The sequence below is a fragment of the Corvus hawaiiensis genome, chromosome 4 (genome assembly GCF_020740725.1).
Source record: "Corvus hawaiiensis isolate bCorHaw1 chromosome 4, bCorHaw1.pri.cur, whole genome shotgun sequence".
Classification (NCBI taxonomy): Eukaryota; Metazoa; Chordata; class Aves; order Passeriformes; family Corvidae; genus Corvus; species Corvus hawaiiensis.
This window is the reverse complement of record NC_063216.1, coordinates 32,282,322-32,300,537: the sequence shown is the minus strand read 5'-3', so window position 1 is coordinate 32,300,537 and position 18,216 is coordinate 32,282,322. Positions and strand designations below refer to the sequence as shown.

The 18,216-nt window shown below is 38.8% G+C and overlaps 1 protein-coding gene across 7 annotated transcripts in view; it reads left to right on the top strand.

Moving 5' to 3' along the window:
• The window catches only part of ANO4 (anoctamin 4), a 177,751-nt gene that overhangs the window by 155,210 nt on the left and 4,325 nt on the right, over window positions 1-18,216 (top strand). For all 7 annotated transcript variants that reach the window (XM_048301053.1, XM_048301057.1, XM_048301051.1 and 4 more), the window contains 8 exons: window positions 2,056-2,167; window positions 3,262-3,319; window positions 6,001-6,098; window positions 8,252-8,394; window positions 9,405-9,557; window positions 11,238-11,385; window positions 13,855-13,974; window positions 17,032-17,137. In XM_048301053.1, the coding sequence (XP_048157010.1) occupies window positions 2,056-2,167; window positions 3,262-3,319; window positions 6,001-6,098; window positions 8,252-8,394; window positions 9,405-9,557; window positions 11,238-11,385; window positions 13,855-13,974; window positions 17,032-17,137 (938 nt within the window). The remainder of the gene's footprint in view (window positions 1-2,055; window positions 2,168-3,261; window positions 3,320-6,000; window positions 6,099-8,251; window positions 8,395-9,404; window positions 9,558-11,237; window positions 11,386-13,854; window positions 13,975-17,031; window positions 17,138-18,216) is intronic.

The following is an 18,216-nucleotide window of genomic DNA, read 5'->3' as shown; positions in this document are numbered from 1 at the left end:
GTCACTTCTGAAAAACAAATTTATAGCTTGAAACTAAGGTGCTGATTGGCTATCAAACATTTGCCTTTAAGAAGGACAGTAAGGAGGGAAAATAACTAGGTGAATCATCAACTCTACCTACACCTAAATGATATGATGTTCTAAATTTCAGTAACCTTTTCAGCTCACTCACAGAGGCAGTGTTCATGCTAGAGTAAGGAAACATTTTCCAAGGAGAGCATCTACTGCCAATGGGGGAGCAATAGGCTATCATTCATATATCCATGGCTCAGGTAGACTCCATGCAAATTCTGATATTTTCAGAAGATTGCTGTAGTTGGTGGCAATTGGTGAGGGCTCTTTAGTGTCAAGAAGGCTGAAATGAGACTATGGCTGAAGGCCTATTAAGCAAACCATATTATTGCATGTATACAAGTGGTTTGAGGAGGTTATTTTGAGCTTCTGGAAACTTGTACATTGATGATGTTCAGGAAATTATTTTGGACCAGATGGACAGATTTTGATGTCTGGTCAGAGGAAACAGCTGATTTTAGCTACTCTCAGGGCTTTTCTACATCCCAGAAGTCATTGGTAATATGTTCAAAACATATCTGTGTACAATAGAATTTTATTGTTTTGTTTCTTATTAAACTGAGACTCATAATTTGTAATCTGTAGTTTTAAAATATTTTTGCTATCCTGTATCCTCTATGGATATCCTGTATGGAGAAGATATCTGCTAGCTGCCGTTGAGAGATACGACTTTGAGGTTTGTGAATTGTACAAGCTATGTCCTGACACGCTGAGGACAGTAAGATATAGTCTAGAGACCTTGAAGCTTGATTACTTTCTGTTAGGTTGTCATCAAGGTATGTCTGCTTTTTGCAGAAAGCACTTTTACAGAAAGTCAGTGGGTCAAGTTGTTTCGATCCTGTTCAGACTGTTTTGTGATTTTTAGTCTGATGACCTGAGGAACTGATTTGATCTGAATGATCTTTATCAGTGTAATAAGCTCAAAGTGGTACTGGCAGCAAAACTACACTGAGGACATGGAGGATGTCCTTCTTCAGCTTTTACATGATCTTTTTCAGAACTCACATCTGTGCTCCTCCAGAGCATCACCATTGTCTCTGATGGGCATGTGAGCAAAGGTTCAGCTGCAGCAGCATTGTTATAGTCCAACTTGTCCTTCTTGCAGACTGGCCTCTAATGAAAGAGCAGCTCTAAGAAACAAGTATATTGTTGTTTCTGTATTTCCAGTGCTTTACTGGAGGCTCTTTTGGAAGCAGTATATGAGTACTATCATTATGATACTCAGAACCAGCATTAGTACCTCCACTTCTCTGATCACTCCTGTTCCCAGCAATGGGTGGCTAACAACAAGCTCCTGCCAGCTGGAAAGTAGTTCCAGAATATGGTACCGGTGTGTTCGCATGGACATTGTTTTGTTAACTTCTGTCTTGATATTTCTTGAGATGGAGAATAAGGGCCTACCCAAAGAGAAGAATATGTCTTCCCCTTTCCTGATTGCCTTAGCCCATCCACTGAAAAATATTTTTTCTTGGTTTTCTGTGATGGTTTTTTCCCTGGGACAAGGAAGGGGTGTCATGCAGTGGCACTCCACTGATGCATGTGGGCAAATCCATGAAACAGAATTACAAGGAGGATTTTCTTCAGTTCAGTGTGGCATCTCTAAGAAAAAGGCACTTAAATAGCTTGTGGTGGAGTGGCAGTGTCATTATGGTAGGATACAGAGAAGGAAACAAGAGAAGAGCCTGAGCCTGTAAAGACCACTTAAGTACAGGAGGGATGTTTAATACATGCATTACCTCGACCACTTTCTTACAGTCTCCTGGGAACATATATATATAGATACCAGAATAGATTTCTAAGTCTCTACAAGCTCACTAGCTGAGTGCTGCTTCTGGATACAAATTCTTCTGCCAGGTTATATTTTGAAAACAGCAGGCTAATTTACAAATACATTGCCAGCTCTTGTAAGTGTGTGCAGCCTTTGTGCTGAGGGAAATTGATAATCTGAATAAATGTCTGAAACTCTGATAATTTTCTTCACAGAGCAGCCTCGCACCGAATCGGAGTGGGAGAACAGCTTCACTCTGAAAATGTTTCTTTTTCAGTTTGTCAATCTGAACAGCTCTACCTTTTATATAGCATTCTTCCTTGGAAGGTAGGATTGATGTCTGCACACTCATATGTGCAAAACAAAGTAGAGAGAAGAAATAAAATTGTTTATAATGAAACAAAATGGACTATATTATCACACATCTCAAAATGCAAATTCCATACTAGCAAAGCAGAACAGATTGCAATTTCATATTCCTTTCAAAAGCCCAGAAACAGATGCAATTTTCATTTCCTGTCACCACATGGTCTCAATATTAACTTAACAATTTCACTATTGGAAACAGATGCATCTCACAATACTATACATGCAGGTCATTTCACTCTGTCTTTATGTGTATTATAAGTATAGATAAATAAAGGATAGGATAGGATAGGATAGGATAGGATAGGATAGGATAGGATAGGATAGGATAGGATAGGATAGGATAGGATAATTCAGTTGGAAGGGACCTGCTTCAATTACATGATCTGGACTGTTAAGAGTGAGTTATGAGCTATCAGTTGGGGGGTTTTTCCATATATATATTTATTGTATATTGTATTTTTATTGTATATTTTATATATATATTATTTGTGTGTATATATATGTCTGTGTATATATTATTTGTATATCTCTTTCTGTCAGTCTCCTAAAAACAGAAGACCTTTTTAGTAGAGAAGGTTTGAATAGAAGAATCCATTAGTATGGATTCTTTGCATATGGGAATGATTTGGGGAAAAAACATGGAAGAATAGTTAGAACATCATGGTTCTTAATAAGAACTAATATTTTCACTGATTTCACAGGAAGGCAGACATCACAGAGCATTTTATAGTGTAAGGAAATGGACTGGCAGTTTAAAGCCATTTTCTAAACTGACATGAGCAGCTTCAGTCAGATTTTCCCTCTGCTCTGCATATGTTGAATATCCAACAGTAGAGTATTTGGTATTGAAAGAAAACTGAAAGTAAAAATATCCTTAGTCCTTCATGGGGATTATTCCAGGAATACCCATAAAACATTTTACAGCATAACGTCTTTTATAGTTATACCACTCACATTAAGATAACACCAGATTAAAATAAGTGTGAGCTGTCTTTTACTACTGTGAACAGACTGCTTACACAACATAGTTGATATATATTCCTGTGTTAAAGATTTACAGGACACCCTGGTGCCTACTTAAGGCTGATAAACCGGTGGAGGCTGGAAGAGGTGAGTGTTTGATAACTGCACACTGATTTATCTGCTGCCCACGGATGCCATGAATGCAAGCAGAGGCAGACACATAACTCTGTCTAGGCATTTTTGAGTGTGTTATTGGGTTTTCAGTTGCTGCCTAAATCCACACTATTGACACTACCATCTGCTATAAAAGCATCTACATATTGATACATATATTCCCTTTTCAATGCTAGCAGTTTTAGTGTTTGCATCACATTCGAATAGTGGTATCAGACAGTTTAAAGATTACTCACATATTTATGCTGGAAATATTTTATCCTTGGAATGAATCAAAGACAGATACGAATCTGACAGCTTTTTGCTTGTAAGAAATCCTTTCTTTTCAGCTTTTCTAGCCTTGTGGACCAGAGAGCTAAAATAATACAGTAAGGAATTAAAAATCCAGACACATAAAATGTATGTGAAATTTGATCAAACCAATTAAACAAACTTCCCAAACAAGCTGCTGGCATCATGTTCTATGTGTATAAAACGAAACAAATATGGAGAGCAATGAGAGTTTGGCTTTGCAAGTTACTCAAGGACCAATCCTGTTTTATTTATTTTTTTTAACAAATACATTCAGAATTCAAAGTCCATTTGACAGTTATAGGAGGTGAACAGCAGCAGTTTCTGGACCAGTCATTTACTTTCCAGTGCTGCTATGTGCACACTGAAATCCCATGGTTTCTTTCCTGCTTCACAGATGAATAATTGAAACAACTTTGCAGATAAATGACAAATGGTAAGTGGAAAATGCCTGCCAACTTGAATTTTCAAACACTTCTGGATACATAAATATTTTGGTTATTAGAGGCCATTCAAATATTAGCAAAAAATATATATAATTTTAATAAAACCATCCTAATTTTGTAGGTAATTCTGTTCATTCAAGGAAAGAATACTTGATAAATGGGCAGACAGAATTTTGCTTAACAACCCTCCAAAATCTGGCTGGGGCTGAGCTGACCTAACAACTTCCTGCTGTCAAAGGAAGACAGTTCTGCTCTTCCTTTTGAGTCCTCCCCCTGAGGTTTGCTCCTTCCTCTTCCTCTGCATTGGCTCTCACTTGTCCAACTCCAGGAGGAGCCTATTCAGTTCCTCATATCAGCAGTAAACTTCCTTTTTTCTGGCTGAATTAGTTTTCTGATGATTTATTGGGTGATTCATTTCACAGAAGGATCAGAGAACAGGGAAAGAACCTCATCTCTCTGCAGGAGCAGAGATGGAAGGAAAAGAGAACCAGGTTTGTGAGGAAAGTGCAACAATGAGGTGTTACAGGTTTGGTCAGTTGCTGGTGGAAGCTACTCTTAGTAGTCCCTGTTTAGCTTTTCTCAGAGAAAAAAAAAGAGTCTAATAATAATAAAAAAGTCTAATAAAAATGTCTTGACATTATTGACTGTATCTGTGCTAGGTCTTATTAGAAACCTGCTTTAGAATATAATGTCCAGATATCCCTCCAACAGCCCTCTCTTCACCTGTTGAATGAAGCCAAGTCTAAGACATTTAGTAACACTAGTCCAGTGTCCATGGACATGCTCAGACGACAGTTTACATATTATTTATGTTACCATTATAACATCACTGCTACTTCATTAACACTGCACCTGCCTCTCTTGGGGTACATTCACTCATGTGACTGATGCCTAAAAACAGAAGGATCCTGATTTAGTAATAATGATGGAAAAGTTAAAAAAAAAAAAATCTGTCACCCTGTTAATCTAAAGAGATGCTGAAAGAGGTCAACAGAAACCTCAGCAGGGATCCAGGTTCTGAGAGCTGGATAATGCAGTATGTATAAGAAATTCACGTCTCACTTTATTACAGGTCATAACTGATTTTTCTCCCTAAAGAGTTAAAGAGAAATAATTCCAGTTCTATGACAGTGATTTTCTCAACTTATCTGTAATACCCAAGATTTAAAAATACAGCTTGAGCTACACTGTTTGGATCTGCAAAGCCAATTGTACAAAGTGCTGTTTGAGGACAGAAGGCTTTTGTTCCCTTTCTGGTTTGTCCAATACTAGGTAAAAAATTACCTAAATTTGTACTAGCTGAACATCTCTCCCAAAAGCAGCACCACAACTTCAAGGTCTGGGGCCACTGCTAAAGCAAGCAAGCACTCAGCAAGAAACACTAAGAATTGTTGCTCAGCAGTTAGAGATTTTTAGTTCTTCAAGAAAATAATAGATTTTCATGGTTTACTCAGTCACAGATGTTAAACACTACTCAATTAACAGTTCTAGGTCTATCCTTTAGGCATAAACTGTTTGCCTGTGCAGCCAAGAGGAATTTTCTCTTCATTCTTTGACTTGATGCACAGTCACCCTCCCCAAAAACTATTGAAATCAATGGAGAAACTTGGTGGCCTTTGCCTCCACCCTGCCCACTGTTGCACAGAACATTAGAAGCACTGATGTGAAAACTGCACTGGTTTCAGCTGACTCTGACCTCTGCAGAGAATTAGGTGGTAGGTTTAAAATGTTTAAAATGCTGACAGAATGATACAGCGTCATCTGTTCTCATGAGTTTATATTTCTTAAAAAAATAAGGAGAATGCATTTAATTTCCTTTTAGTAAATGATCCAGTATCATTTATAGCCTTTAAGAAATGCTTTAAAACTCAGTATAATTTCTGTTTAATATTTTGTTTCTTTTTTCTTTTCCTGTAGTGCCACCCTAGTGGATGCCTTATTGATCTTTGTATGCAAATGGGTATTATAATGGTGTTAAAGCAGACATGGAATAATTTCATGGAATTGGGATATCCGTAAGTAAATATAATACGTGTGTTTCTGTAGGTTATAGAATACTAAGTTTATGCTTTCCTTATGGCCCGTTAATAAAAGCAAGATGCAGTATTCACTGCAATAGAAAATCCCCCCCATGATACAGAACTCCAGATATGCAGATGGTGCTCAGGGCTTTTTTCCACATTGGACATGGTGTGCAAAAGTGAAAGTGTGATATAAATATTAACAAATAAGTAATACACGGGATGTACTTGATTTTGTTAAATTGTATTCTGTGTTCTAAAACTCCTTAAAAATAACTGTGTGACCACTGTATTGATTACATGAAAAATATTATATGTATCCTTTCTTAGCTATGCCAGTAATTTCTAAATTTAATTACTTGTTGGGTGATAAAAGATGCCTGAAAGAGCAGGTACGAGCTGGAAAAAATGCACTGCTGGCATATGCACTCTGAGAGCTAGAAAAATGTACTGACTGGTATGTAGACATGTTCCCTTGTGATCTTCAAGGTAACATGGAGCTGTGCCCTAGCTAAAAGCTTGGCAATTGTTCATTTTCTATTGGTTCATTCCTTATTGATTAGTATTTAATGAGCATGTTTAACATGATTAATATAGGTTTAATATGATTAACGTAGTTGATGCCAGAGACAGTGTTGCTGGTCATCAAGGGAAATTAGCAAGTGTGAAAATCTAAGAGAGAGCTGACATTGTCAGAAAGTTTGCCCTAGCAAAGTTCAGAGGGATTTGCTATTTCTCCATCTTTCCTGGGCCTAGCACTCCTTGCCAGTATTTTGCAGCTGTTAGGGCTGCAGGAATTAGTTGGGACAGGCAGGAGGGAACAGTAGCAGCAGTATTGATCCTTCTCTTTCCATTGCCTATCTCTTTTGTCAGTTTTCATTAGAACTCTCTGCTTTCTATTAATATAGATTTTGAAACTTAACAAGGAGCACAGAAGAGAAATAAAAGAAGGTGACTGATAGAGATAGGAGATTTTTTTAAGAGCAAGTGATTTAATAGGAATAAACTGGTTCAGGTGAAATGAATCTTCACTTTAAGAGTCACAAGGAAAATCACAACATAAAAGACACAGTCACAACATTGTGAAAGGCTTCAGCTTATTCTGATGAGAGATGTTCTTGTTCTCCAGACCCTGCAGTCCACCTTCTAGCCCTGAAATGCTGCCCTTACCCAAATCCAGTGACTATTTGCAGTCACTTTGCACTCTTTACCATTCACAGACCAGACCAGGCCACTGCAAAAGCAAAAAGTGAAGCATTGTCAGGAAAAGGACTTAATTATTTGGGAGATCTATCATGTTCTATCTTACTGAGACAAAGTGGCCAACCACAACTTCAGAGAAAATCTCCGTCACTGTGGTTTGGAGTTTTTTTGCTCTCTATACTAACTCTTAACTAGTGTCCTTTGTTGGCCAAACCACTTCAACTCCTGGAAACAGTGTTTATTTCAGATGTGAGAATTCATTTCTCTTTTGGCTCAGTGCCTCTCACAGTGGTCTTACACATGCGTTTCTTTGCGAACAGCATCTTCCCCCTGATGTCCAGTACAGCTCCCCCATTTCTTGAGATGGAGGTAGCTCATATGTCAGCCATCCATCTCTCAGCCACTGTGTGCTGTCAGTAGTTCAGACACTTCTTTCTGCCTCTTGCTTATCTGAATGCTTGGCTGCAGACATCATTCAGGGTTGCCTTTTCCCTTCCAGGATTGCCCAGAGACTGTTAGCATGCACACTGTAGAGCCATGCAGAGATGCCAGGTCACACACAGGAAAGGATCAAGCAGCATTAGCACTCTTATTTACTGAGCTCAGCTATCTCTAAACAGCATTGCATTCTGTCATATAAACAGACCCTGAAGTGATTTGCCGTTCTGTGCAGAGAAAAAGAAGTAAATAAATAACAAAAAGATGTCAAAATCCTTTTACCATTTTAACAACATCTAGGCTGGGATTACAGCTCATCAGCTGTATCTGTTTTCATATCTATTATGCTGTGTCATCAGCCACATGTATTACTAGTGCTCTATTTTCCTGTACATTGGGAAATTAATTTTGCAAGATATGTTGTGCCCACTTAACCTCTTCCAATTTTGTGATAACTAGCCGTTAATATTCTTTACCTTGTTTCTTTAATTTAATTTAAAATGTAGGCTTATTCAAAACTGGTGGACCAGGAGAAAACTACGGCAAGAGTATGGCACACAGGGAAAAACAAGCTTCCCACAGTGGGAAAAGGACTATAATCTGCAGCCTATGAATGCTTATGGACTCTTTGATGAATACCTAGAAATGAGTATGGCTCTAATCTTTGTTATCTCTCTTTCACTAGATTCTAATGTTGTTGCTTTTTTGTTGATGTGGGCTGGCATATTCTTTTAATTATCACTATGTGAAGCTAAGGAGACTGCAAAAGGTTTTTTTTTCTCACAGGTCAGGTGAGGAATGGGAGTAAGTTTTTAAGAACCAAACCAATGTAGTTAAGCACACTGCTGATGGTTTGCTAACCTCCCATGTATGAAACAGTTTCCAAACTGGATTTGGTTTGCCAAACCAGAGCCCAGTTCTTTATCTGCATACATTTCTGAAGAACTCTGATGTTTTTTCTAAAGAAAGTTGCCTTGTGCTTTTACTTTTAAGAGTATGGTACAGACCTGTATGCTTGTTTATGTTTAAAATCCTCCCTCATTTACTACCTCACATTTACAAAGTAATCTACTCCCAAAAGGCACTGCTCTATCCAGAGGGGAGAGGAGGAAAACTGCTCCAAAAAATATTAAAGAAACATGACCTTTTGCCCTGTGTGACTGAACTGCGTATGTTACGATTGTTTTTTTCTTTTTCTCCCTCACACAATTCTTTTCAAATTAATGGGAAATCTGACAAGATGAAAACCTGCCTCTAGAAACTTAAACAAAATTTTAAAATGCTTCCCATCTGAACTGTTAAAAGGAATGTATTCATTCCTAATCTTTGCAAGTATTGAGAGATCGTAGTTGATGCTGGTGTAAAAATGTTCCTTTCTAAAAGCCCAGTTTGTCCACCTCTGAACTTCACTCCAAACTACAAAATTTAGATGGTGCTGTTCATTCCAGGGTCAGATGTGCATTTGTTCTTTTCATCCTTCCTTCTGAACTTTCAGCAAGGACTTGCTGTACAACTGCCACAATAGACCACTATATAGTGTGACATAATAAGAAGTGTTTGCATAATTACATAATTTTTATTTGCATACACTGTTTGGAATCTTAGACCTTGGGATTAGATCCTAACAATTATACTGTGATATTTCCTTCTTTTTCCTAGTTCTTCAGTTTGGGTTCACAACCATTTTTGTGGCAGCTTTTCCGCTGGCACCACTTCTGGCCTTACTAAACAATATTATTGAAATTCGGCTTGATGCTTACAAATTTGTTACTCAATGGAGAAGACCTTTAGCTTCAAGAGCCAAAGATATAGGTGAGCTCTTTGTACGGTGTTTGTTATATGTATGTGTTATTTGTAAGTCAAAGTTTTGACCACTTCAAGTAAGAGCACATTTTAAGGCATTTTCAGTCATCTTCCCAATTAATAATACACCCCTTGATTGTTCAAAACAACTTCAAGTATCTGATGCCAATCTACTTATGCAATTAATAGTCTATATTGGGAAATGTCTCTTAAAGATTTTCTGGGGGACTTAAAAGCCAAGGTGTAAAGTGATCAGTGTTGTCTGCAGGTGTTTTGTTGTGGCAGACACCCTGTGTGAACACATGCTGCTGCCCAACTGGAATATAATAACCAGACAGACCAGATGGAACATGAAAGTCAAGTTCAAGGGGCCACCATCCTGTAAGGGACCTGTATGTTCTATATTTACCTGGCCAAAACCAAGCTCCCCTGTGACTCGTGCTCACTGGGTCCCTGGTGGGTCAGACAGGGTGGGTCTGGATCCCAGCAGACAACTCGCTCTCAGCGAGTCACACCTGCATTGCTAAACACAAGGTTCACACAACTCTGAGGTCATCCAGCCACACACTATTGCAAGGGTTCTTTGAACTATTTTGACTACAAATCTCTTCTGTCCTTGCAGTATGCAAAAGCAGAACACCTTTAGGAAGAACTTTAAAACAAAGTTATCTGTCCAATGCTGAATCCCTGGTGTTTTCAGAGGGGTAAATAGGAAACCTCACTAACTGTCTCCATCGCAAAAATAAGTAGCCCACACCAAGAAATAGCAGAAGCTCAGGCTTTGTACTCTTAGAACATTCTACCTTGTACCTAAAGTCCGTGTCTGATTAAAGCTTTGAATGTTAACAGTGTGAATCTGTGGGTTTTGGCACAAGTCTGGACAATAGCCAGTACATGGCATACACTGCACACATAATTTCTAAAGAAACCAGTTATATAATGAATTAATAGAAGCACAGAAAAATACTTTTTTTCCTGTCGATTCAGGTGTGATTTCTCAAAATCAATTGCATTTGCCCCTTATTTGGCAAAGTTTTCAGTCAGGACAGTTCGATGCTTCATTAAATCAATTGGTATGTCTAACCTTCCTTTAGTGTGGTTGACAGTGATGGTCTTCATGACCAGAGTTGCTGTGTGCCTGTACCACAAGATCTGTCAGGCAGTTGAGGATGGGCCAAATATACCCAGGTGAAGCCCAGACTCCCTGCCATTGTGTAGCATTAGTGTGCCATGAAGATTTGGATGCTGATAGGAACACTCTGACCAGCTGTGCATGAGGTCTACACAAGGCCCCTGTGACCAGCAGATGATGGATTGCATGTATTCATGGCTACCCTGGCAGACCCTCCTTGAAGGCTGGAAAGCCATCATCATAAGCAGGGAAGCTTACAGCATTTCTTAAAACTGCCCAAATGGTCATGTGTCTTGGTGAACTAAGGCCTCTGTGAGCATTTTTGCAGCTTCCTTAATATTATTTACAGGATAAAAAAAATTTCCACTGTGGGAATATGTCTGGTCCACTAAAGTCACCCTGTTCAATAAGAAAATTTATTTTCACTCAGTGACTCTCGGATAAAAACTACATAAAACCACCTTGTGCAGTGGGGACAACTACTTCAGATCATGCAGTATTTCAGGCACTTTGGTTCTTGTTTTTTCTGGAGCAAACATACTCTCCTTGTTGAACAGGCATCTGGTACGGCATCCTGGAAGGCATTGGAATTCTTTCCGTTATCACAAATGCGTTTGTTATAGCAGTGACATCGGATTTCATCCCTCGCCTTGTTTATGCTTACAAATATGGACCTTGTGCTGGCCAAGGAGAAGCTGGACAAAAGTAAGCTTTTTCTTGGGGGGGGGAGGAGGGGGAAACATGTTGACTTACTACTTGAAATAGAAGCAGTATTACTGTCTGTGTATGTTTTGATTCCACTAACCCAAATGTATTGTTTGTGTTTAGGTAACAGATACCAGCCACAGGTACTGATGCTCTGCACGTTCACAGAATGGGTTGCTGAGTGACTGTGATTCATGACGTTAATTCAAGGCAAACATGGCAGAGCTATTTCAGAGATTTAGTGTGTGTGACAGGATGCTGCCCAAGCTGTACTTACCAGCTGGTACTACGTGGATATAATCCTCTTTTCTTTCTGAAGCAATGCTGATACTAACCAGTAAAGAATTTGTTGAGCATTTTAAACTTGTACCGTAGGGTTTTTTCCTGATGTAATATTCAGCATGTATTACTCAAAAAAGTAGTGTCTATCAAGAGGAAGCAATTTCCAACTAATACATCAAGATATACTTACAGAGAAAAGTAATTTGTTTTTCTTCTTAAACTAGAGTTCTTAGATTAAATCTTCCAGGAGATATTTGTGATCTAAATCCCTGCTGCCTAAGTGGATTTTCTTTCAGTGTTGCTAAATACTAAGTTTATATTAGCCTGTGCACACTACCAGCAAGTATGAGGTAGTTGCTGCATGGCCACTGGTGAAATCTAGGCTGTTGGACTGTGGGAAGGTCACTGAATCCAACCAAACACAGACACAGTTTGCAAACGCTCTAGCAGTGCCATTAGCAAGGAACCCTGCTGTTCAAAGAAACCCAGGCTAAACAGTAGACAGTGACAGAGAGCTTACACTCTGCTATTGGGCATATGGCAGATTGGTTTTTTTACTCCATGCTGCAGAAAGTGAGTTCATCTGTTGCTGCTTTTTTGACATATTTTGATTATCAATACATTTAATCATACTGACGGAAGAAGGGTATCTGCTGCAGCAGCTCCTGATTTGCAGATCTGCTAACTTGCTGTCCTGCAAGGAGTTGGGCATTTTAGCTGGGGCTAGGGAAGATACTCTGTTTACTTTCAGGAAGAGTTAAAATCCCTTCAGGGGTAAAGTGGTCTGGTTCCAGTTGTTCCTGAGCATGTGCCTCTGCTCGTGCCATTAGAAAGATCTACAGGATATTGCGACACTGCAAGCAACTCTCCTTGCTAAGGAAAGCATAAGGAGGGATTTTCTCAGGGCCACTGTGCATGAAAAAACAACACCTTTAGAAATATTTCTCTTAAGACTCAAATATGACTCAGTGGCTTTGAAACTAGTTCTGCATAGGGGAGGTAGTTTGGCTCACAGAGAAAGCTCTTATGTTCTTTTCACAAACCTCTTGTACAATGTTTTCACACTTCTGCTGCTTTTTTGAGTGAATTTCTAGATGAAACCATCAGGTAGTAATCCTTTGAAGGATTACTTGTGCTAAAAGGAATTACTTGTATTTGAAGGAACCTTGTATTAAAACTGTTTATGTCAGCATTCTGAATAATGTTATTAGTAAGTACTGTTACAAAAGCAGGAAGGTATTCAAAAATCCACAGGAATAGTGAAATTTCTCAAATTAAGGAGTGAAGACCATCTGTTACTGAATAGCTTAAAAGAGAGAGGTACTCTTTTCTTTCAGAAGACATCTGTAGGTATTAGATCCATATGACACAGAGTGATACCAGAAAAATACTGGAATTAAATTAAGTTCCAAATCCAATCAGTATGGAGACAAAGCCAGATGGTGTTTGTATAATTTCTCAAAGACTGTAAAGTCCATATTTAGAAAAACCCAAACCAAAACAAAAATCCCCCAGCCCTTACTGTGCATTATACTCTGCACCAAGCTGAGTAGTGTGCCTACACTTACCTGTGCTCGGGCAGTGCAGCATGAACAGCACAACACATTTTGGCCATATCTCTCCTCAGCTTTACTAACACCAAACTTGAACCTTCTACTGATGCCCACAGCCCTTTGCCAGGGGGCACAACTTCTCCTACTCAGTCTTCTCTAAATTTTGCCTGGCCTTCACAGTGCTCGGTCACCCTGGGATCTTCCAGTATGGAGTTCCTCTGATTAACTGGACATTTTCTAAAAAGCTCTTTTAAGTACATATCTTTCCATCTGATGTAGCCTCCCTTTGTGCTAGTACCATGAGTGTAACAGTGGGAATATTTTGATTATCTTCCTAACACTCCTCATTATTTTCTCTGCCCCTATTGTGTCACCATTTAGGTGACTTTTCAAAAGTAACCAGTCCCAATCTTCATCATTCCTTCTCCCATAGAAATCTATCATTTCTTCACTTTTATTGTTCATCTGACCTACTTTAGCATTTCTTTTATATTGCCTCAACATCCCTTTCAAATATTAATAAGCATCAAAATTGTACTTTGGATCTCATGAAACCCAAAGGACATCCTCCTGGGTACAACAGTTAATGGAAAAACCTTGCTGTGTCCTGATGACAGCATTTTGTCCTCTCTAGGTGTATGGTTGGCTACGTTAATGCCAGTTTATCAGTATTTCTGGTGTCTGACTTTGAAAACCGTTCTGAGCCAACATCAAATGGAAGTGAATTCTCTGGTTCACCATTAAAATACTGCAGGTAAGTTTCTGACCAACATACTTCTCTGCTTCAAGACAATGAAATGGAGAAACATCATAATAAATCTGGAGTTGAAACTAATTTTTAGAACTTAAAAATTGAAAGTTTTAACTGTGCTGTTCAGGGTCATGCTCTTCTTGGTACTGCTTGGCTGTTACCTGCATGATTCCTTCCTCAGATAAAAGAGAAGTTGGTATCTGGAACATGTTCCTAATGCAGGATTTTTATGGTGTCACAGCTTGACTCAGACACAATCATCGTGGATAAATACGGTATCAAAGGGCCAATAATAGGTGCCTGATTACTTGGGTACCAGTGAGATCCAACTGTGATGAGATTGTATCATAGGACATGCACAGGGAAGTGAAGGTTGCGTAGGAGCAGCCACACTGAGTTATTTCACAGGTGTGACAGACATAAACAGGCTCTGTCATAAGCTATCTTTACGAAACCTCAAATTCAGCATTTCCTAATTGTTGAATTGTTAATATGGTGATGTCATTGCTTACAGGTGTAATTATTAGCAATAATCATATACCTGTGGCTTGAATCAAAGAAAGATGAGCAGTTACTTATCTGCATGTTTTTGTCCTCAGCAATAGATTGGAGAAATAGCAGTCTGAGAAACGTTTGTAATGGCAGATTTGCACCTGAGTGATTTTAATGGCCAAAAACCTCAAGGATCTACATAAAGGTCTTAAGTGGTGTCCCAAACAAAAATACAAAACAAATACAGCTACCATTTTTTTAATTGCAATATTACATTACAAGCATGAGTCTTGGTAGTCCTTTAGCAGATATGCTTAGTGCCAGTATTTTTCACTGTGATGAAAATATTCTTTTACGAGTGCCTAAAGAACAAAAGATACTCTGTGATAGCACAAAGGTCTGTGATACAGCAAAAGTCAGTGATACAATAAAAGTCAGTGATACTTGCAATACTGTGACTTTTTATGAATAAGAAGAATTTTGAGTGGTATAGCATAATAAATGGGGGGATGGGATGGCATTAATGCTTTCATTTAACTAACTGATATTTAAGACTATTGCAACTTCTTTAGCAGAAAGAGTACTCCAATGTTGAATTCACCTGTGGAGCAGAACCACAGTGAGAATATTCCATTCCACATTGTTTGCTATAGCATTATTTAATATTTTTTTGTCATTCTGACCATTCTCTTCCCCACCTCTAATTCCTTTCTTCCCCAACTTCTAGCATGAAGTAGCTGCTCCTTTAATCTGATGACGGAAATCTCACAATAAACAAAAAAAAAAATTGTCTGCTCAATATCCCATAAACAGAACACTATTCAAATTGGTGTGATAAATCTCCAAAAGATAAATCTGCTCTTTTGGGAGACACTGAATTGTTATGTATATCTACCCTTGAAAGAAAATTAACATCTTTCTTTAGCTGAGTTTATCAGCTACTTACCCACCTGCATTCTGCTAAAACATCAGTCATTTTAATTGCACTTCAAGGCAGATATTGATAGGGAGGTAAGGAAATATTATGTTCTACTGCGTAATAGTGTAGGCATTTTTCCAGGAAGGCAGTTTGTCTGAAAAAAAAACCCCAGTTAACTTCTGGTTGCCTGGAACACAGATAGTGCTGTGCTATTCTGGTTGTTTATAAAAGGTTTCCCTGTTTTTTCATGTGTGACATTGGATTCCTAGCAAGTAAAAAAGAAGATATATACTCTACTGGGACTTGGTCCAGGGACTTCTGTTCTCAGGATGCTTAGGATATTGTAAAGCATCCTAAACTATGAAGTCAGAATGCTGCTTGCACAAGGAAAGGTATCTCAGTTTTAAGATCTTGCTCTAGAAATACTGCACTTTCTGAGAGATTTGATGCTAAGATGTCAAGACAGTTTCTTTCTGTTTGTATAGCACCCTCTGAAATCTAAGAAGGTGAAGCTTCATGGAGAAATAGAGAACTACAGATTATCATTGAGATGAAAGAACTGTTTATTTCTTTTATTCATCTACATTTTCATTAGTTTCTTAAAACTAACTTAGTGATCAACCTTAAGTGTATTATTTACTGTGGTATTTTCAATATTTTTTTACAATGGGTTTTCTGTCCCATCTAGGAAACAGATTAAGAAGCAAACAATTTTTACACTACTTCTAAATTAAGTTTCCACAGTACTATTTTAGAATTAACACACTGCTAGTAAAAATGGACTCCAGAATGTGTGACTTAAACAGATTCATGGTTTGTAAATATAATTTTGGAGCATTCCTGGATCCAGCTTTCCCAACAGATATCTGCAGGTAAATTATGGAGATCTAAAGTCTTCCATGAAACACTCTGGGAGAGAAGACACCAGATCCCTTTCTTACACGGTCCTCACCCTGTTGATATACCAAGAGGTGCAGTGCTGGCTGTGCTCAAGTCAGGATGAGTGATGCTTTACACCAGGGATGGCCAACTAATTTATCAAGGGCCAGATGGTGTCCACGAAGCAGTTTTATATGGATTTTGGGAGACTTATCAGGCTGACAAGACTGGAGACATTTGTGGGTTTAAAATGTCCTTGTAGTGGGAATAAACTGTCCCTTAAAAGAGCAAAGCATCCCAGCCTTCTCCAGGTTCTGAGGAGATGCCTGAAAGGCACATGTCGTGTTGCCAAGGGAGATGCTGCAGGGTCAAAGCACCCACCATCCTGTGTATTTGCTTCAGCGGTTTTGTTTCACACAGACACTGCTTTGGGTCCTTTGTACCTAATATCCATTACCAGCTAGAGCACTCCTGATATGCGTCTTACTGGTAGGTTTCAGCTGAAAGTAAGTCCATTTGGATGAAGAAAAGCATGGTAAGTGGAGGTGATCAGGACACTTGCTCCAAAAGCATACACCTGACCTGAAATCAAACGTTAGCATAGGCCCAGCCTTAGAAGCAAGCAGAGTTATGGTAACCTGTGCAGTCTGAACGGAGCTCATTTTTGGTGCAGAAAATGCAATGATCAAGAGAAGGTGGGTTTTGGTTTTTCCTTCCCCCAGGCAGCAGTGCAGGAGCTTGCTAACTACCATACCATGCTTGTCTTTCAGGTACAGGGACTACCGAGACCCTCCTCACTCCCCAGTGCCCTACGGTTACACGCTGCAGTTCTGGCACGTCTTAGCAGCGCGCTTGGCTTTCATTATTGTATTTGAGGTCAGTGACCATTCAGGTGGTAGAACAAAACCAAAAAGAAAACAAATTTCCCTCCAAAGCTTTGCATTGGGCTGATCTATGATGGCAGCAGTTGAGGTGGTTTTTGTCTTGGTTTCTTCAACTGATATTGTGCTTTGTTTTCTCAGATTTGTTTTCTGAACAGTATGTAGGTTCTCATAGAAAAGGGAATATAAGACTGAAAACTATAGCAGTGACTTGCAAAGAGGGGGAAATAGATGAAGCTTTTAGTTACTTTATGAGGAACTTGTCTAGATTGGGAAGCCATATGCTGACTGGTGCATGAGGATAGAGGTGAAGGAACATGAGAAGAAAATACTAAATCTGAGCAACTGAAAAACAATGATAGTTAAAGTTATAGTATTTACACATCTAGATTTTGTCCTTGTTTTTTTTTTTTTTTTTTAATGCCAAGAAAGAAAGAAAGAAAGATTGATTTGATAGAGGCCTGCTGGGCTTAATCTCTTCTAGTTTCATGAACTGTCAGTACTGAAAGTCAGGGTATGCATCTCCAAAAAGGACTAGAAGAATGGTCTTGGCAGGTCAGCCTAAGAATTTTAAAGACTGAAGAGAGTCTGGCCTCTTGATACACACTTGACATAAAGCAGCACAGTGTAGGTGCAAAGAGAAGTGAGGGAAGAAAAATCAGCCCTGTTCAAGTCTCAGTGTCCAGCCAAATTTGTGACCAACTGTGGAATAACTTTTTGTGTCTGCCTGTTACCGACACATCAGATTTGACTTTGCTTTACCTCAACCAAAGCCATAGGCTGGTTCATATCTGCTTCGCTCAACATAAGCCACTCTGTTTAAGGAAAGCTGTTTCCTTAACTAGATCTATGAAATCAAAAAGGTAATTGCAGCAGAAACCATGACCTCTTCTTGGAAAACAACAGTGGGTGTATTGTGATTGCTATAGTGCTTACAATAAAGATTGCACTGAGAGACAGGGGACTCAAGGTAGGTTTTTTCATAAATTTGGTAACTGCCTAGGCTCATACCCCTTTTTGGCATTCTGAGTGTGGGTTATTTTAGATAACTTAACCTTCTTTGAAAACAAACAA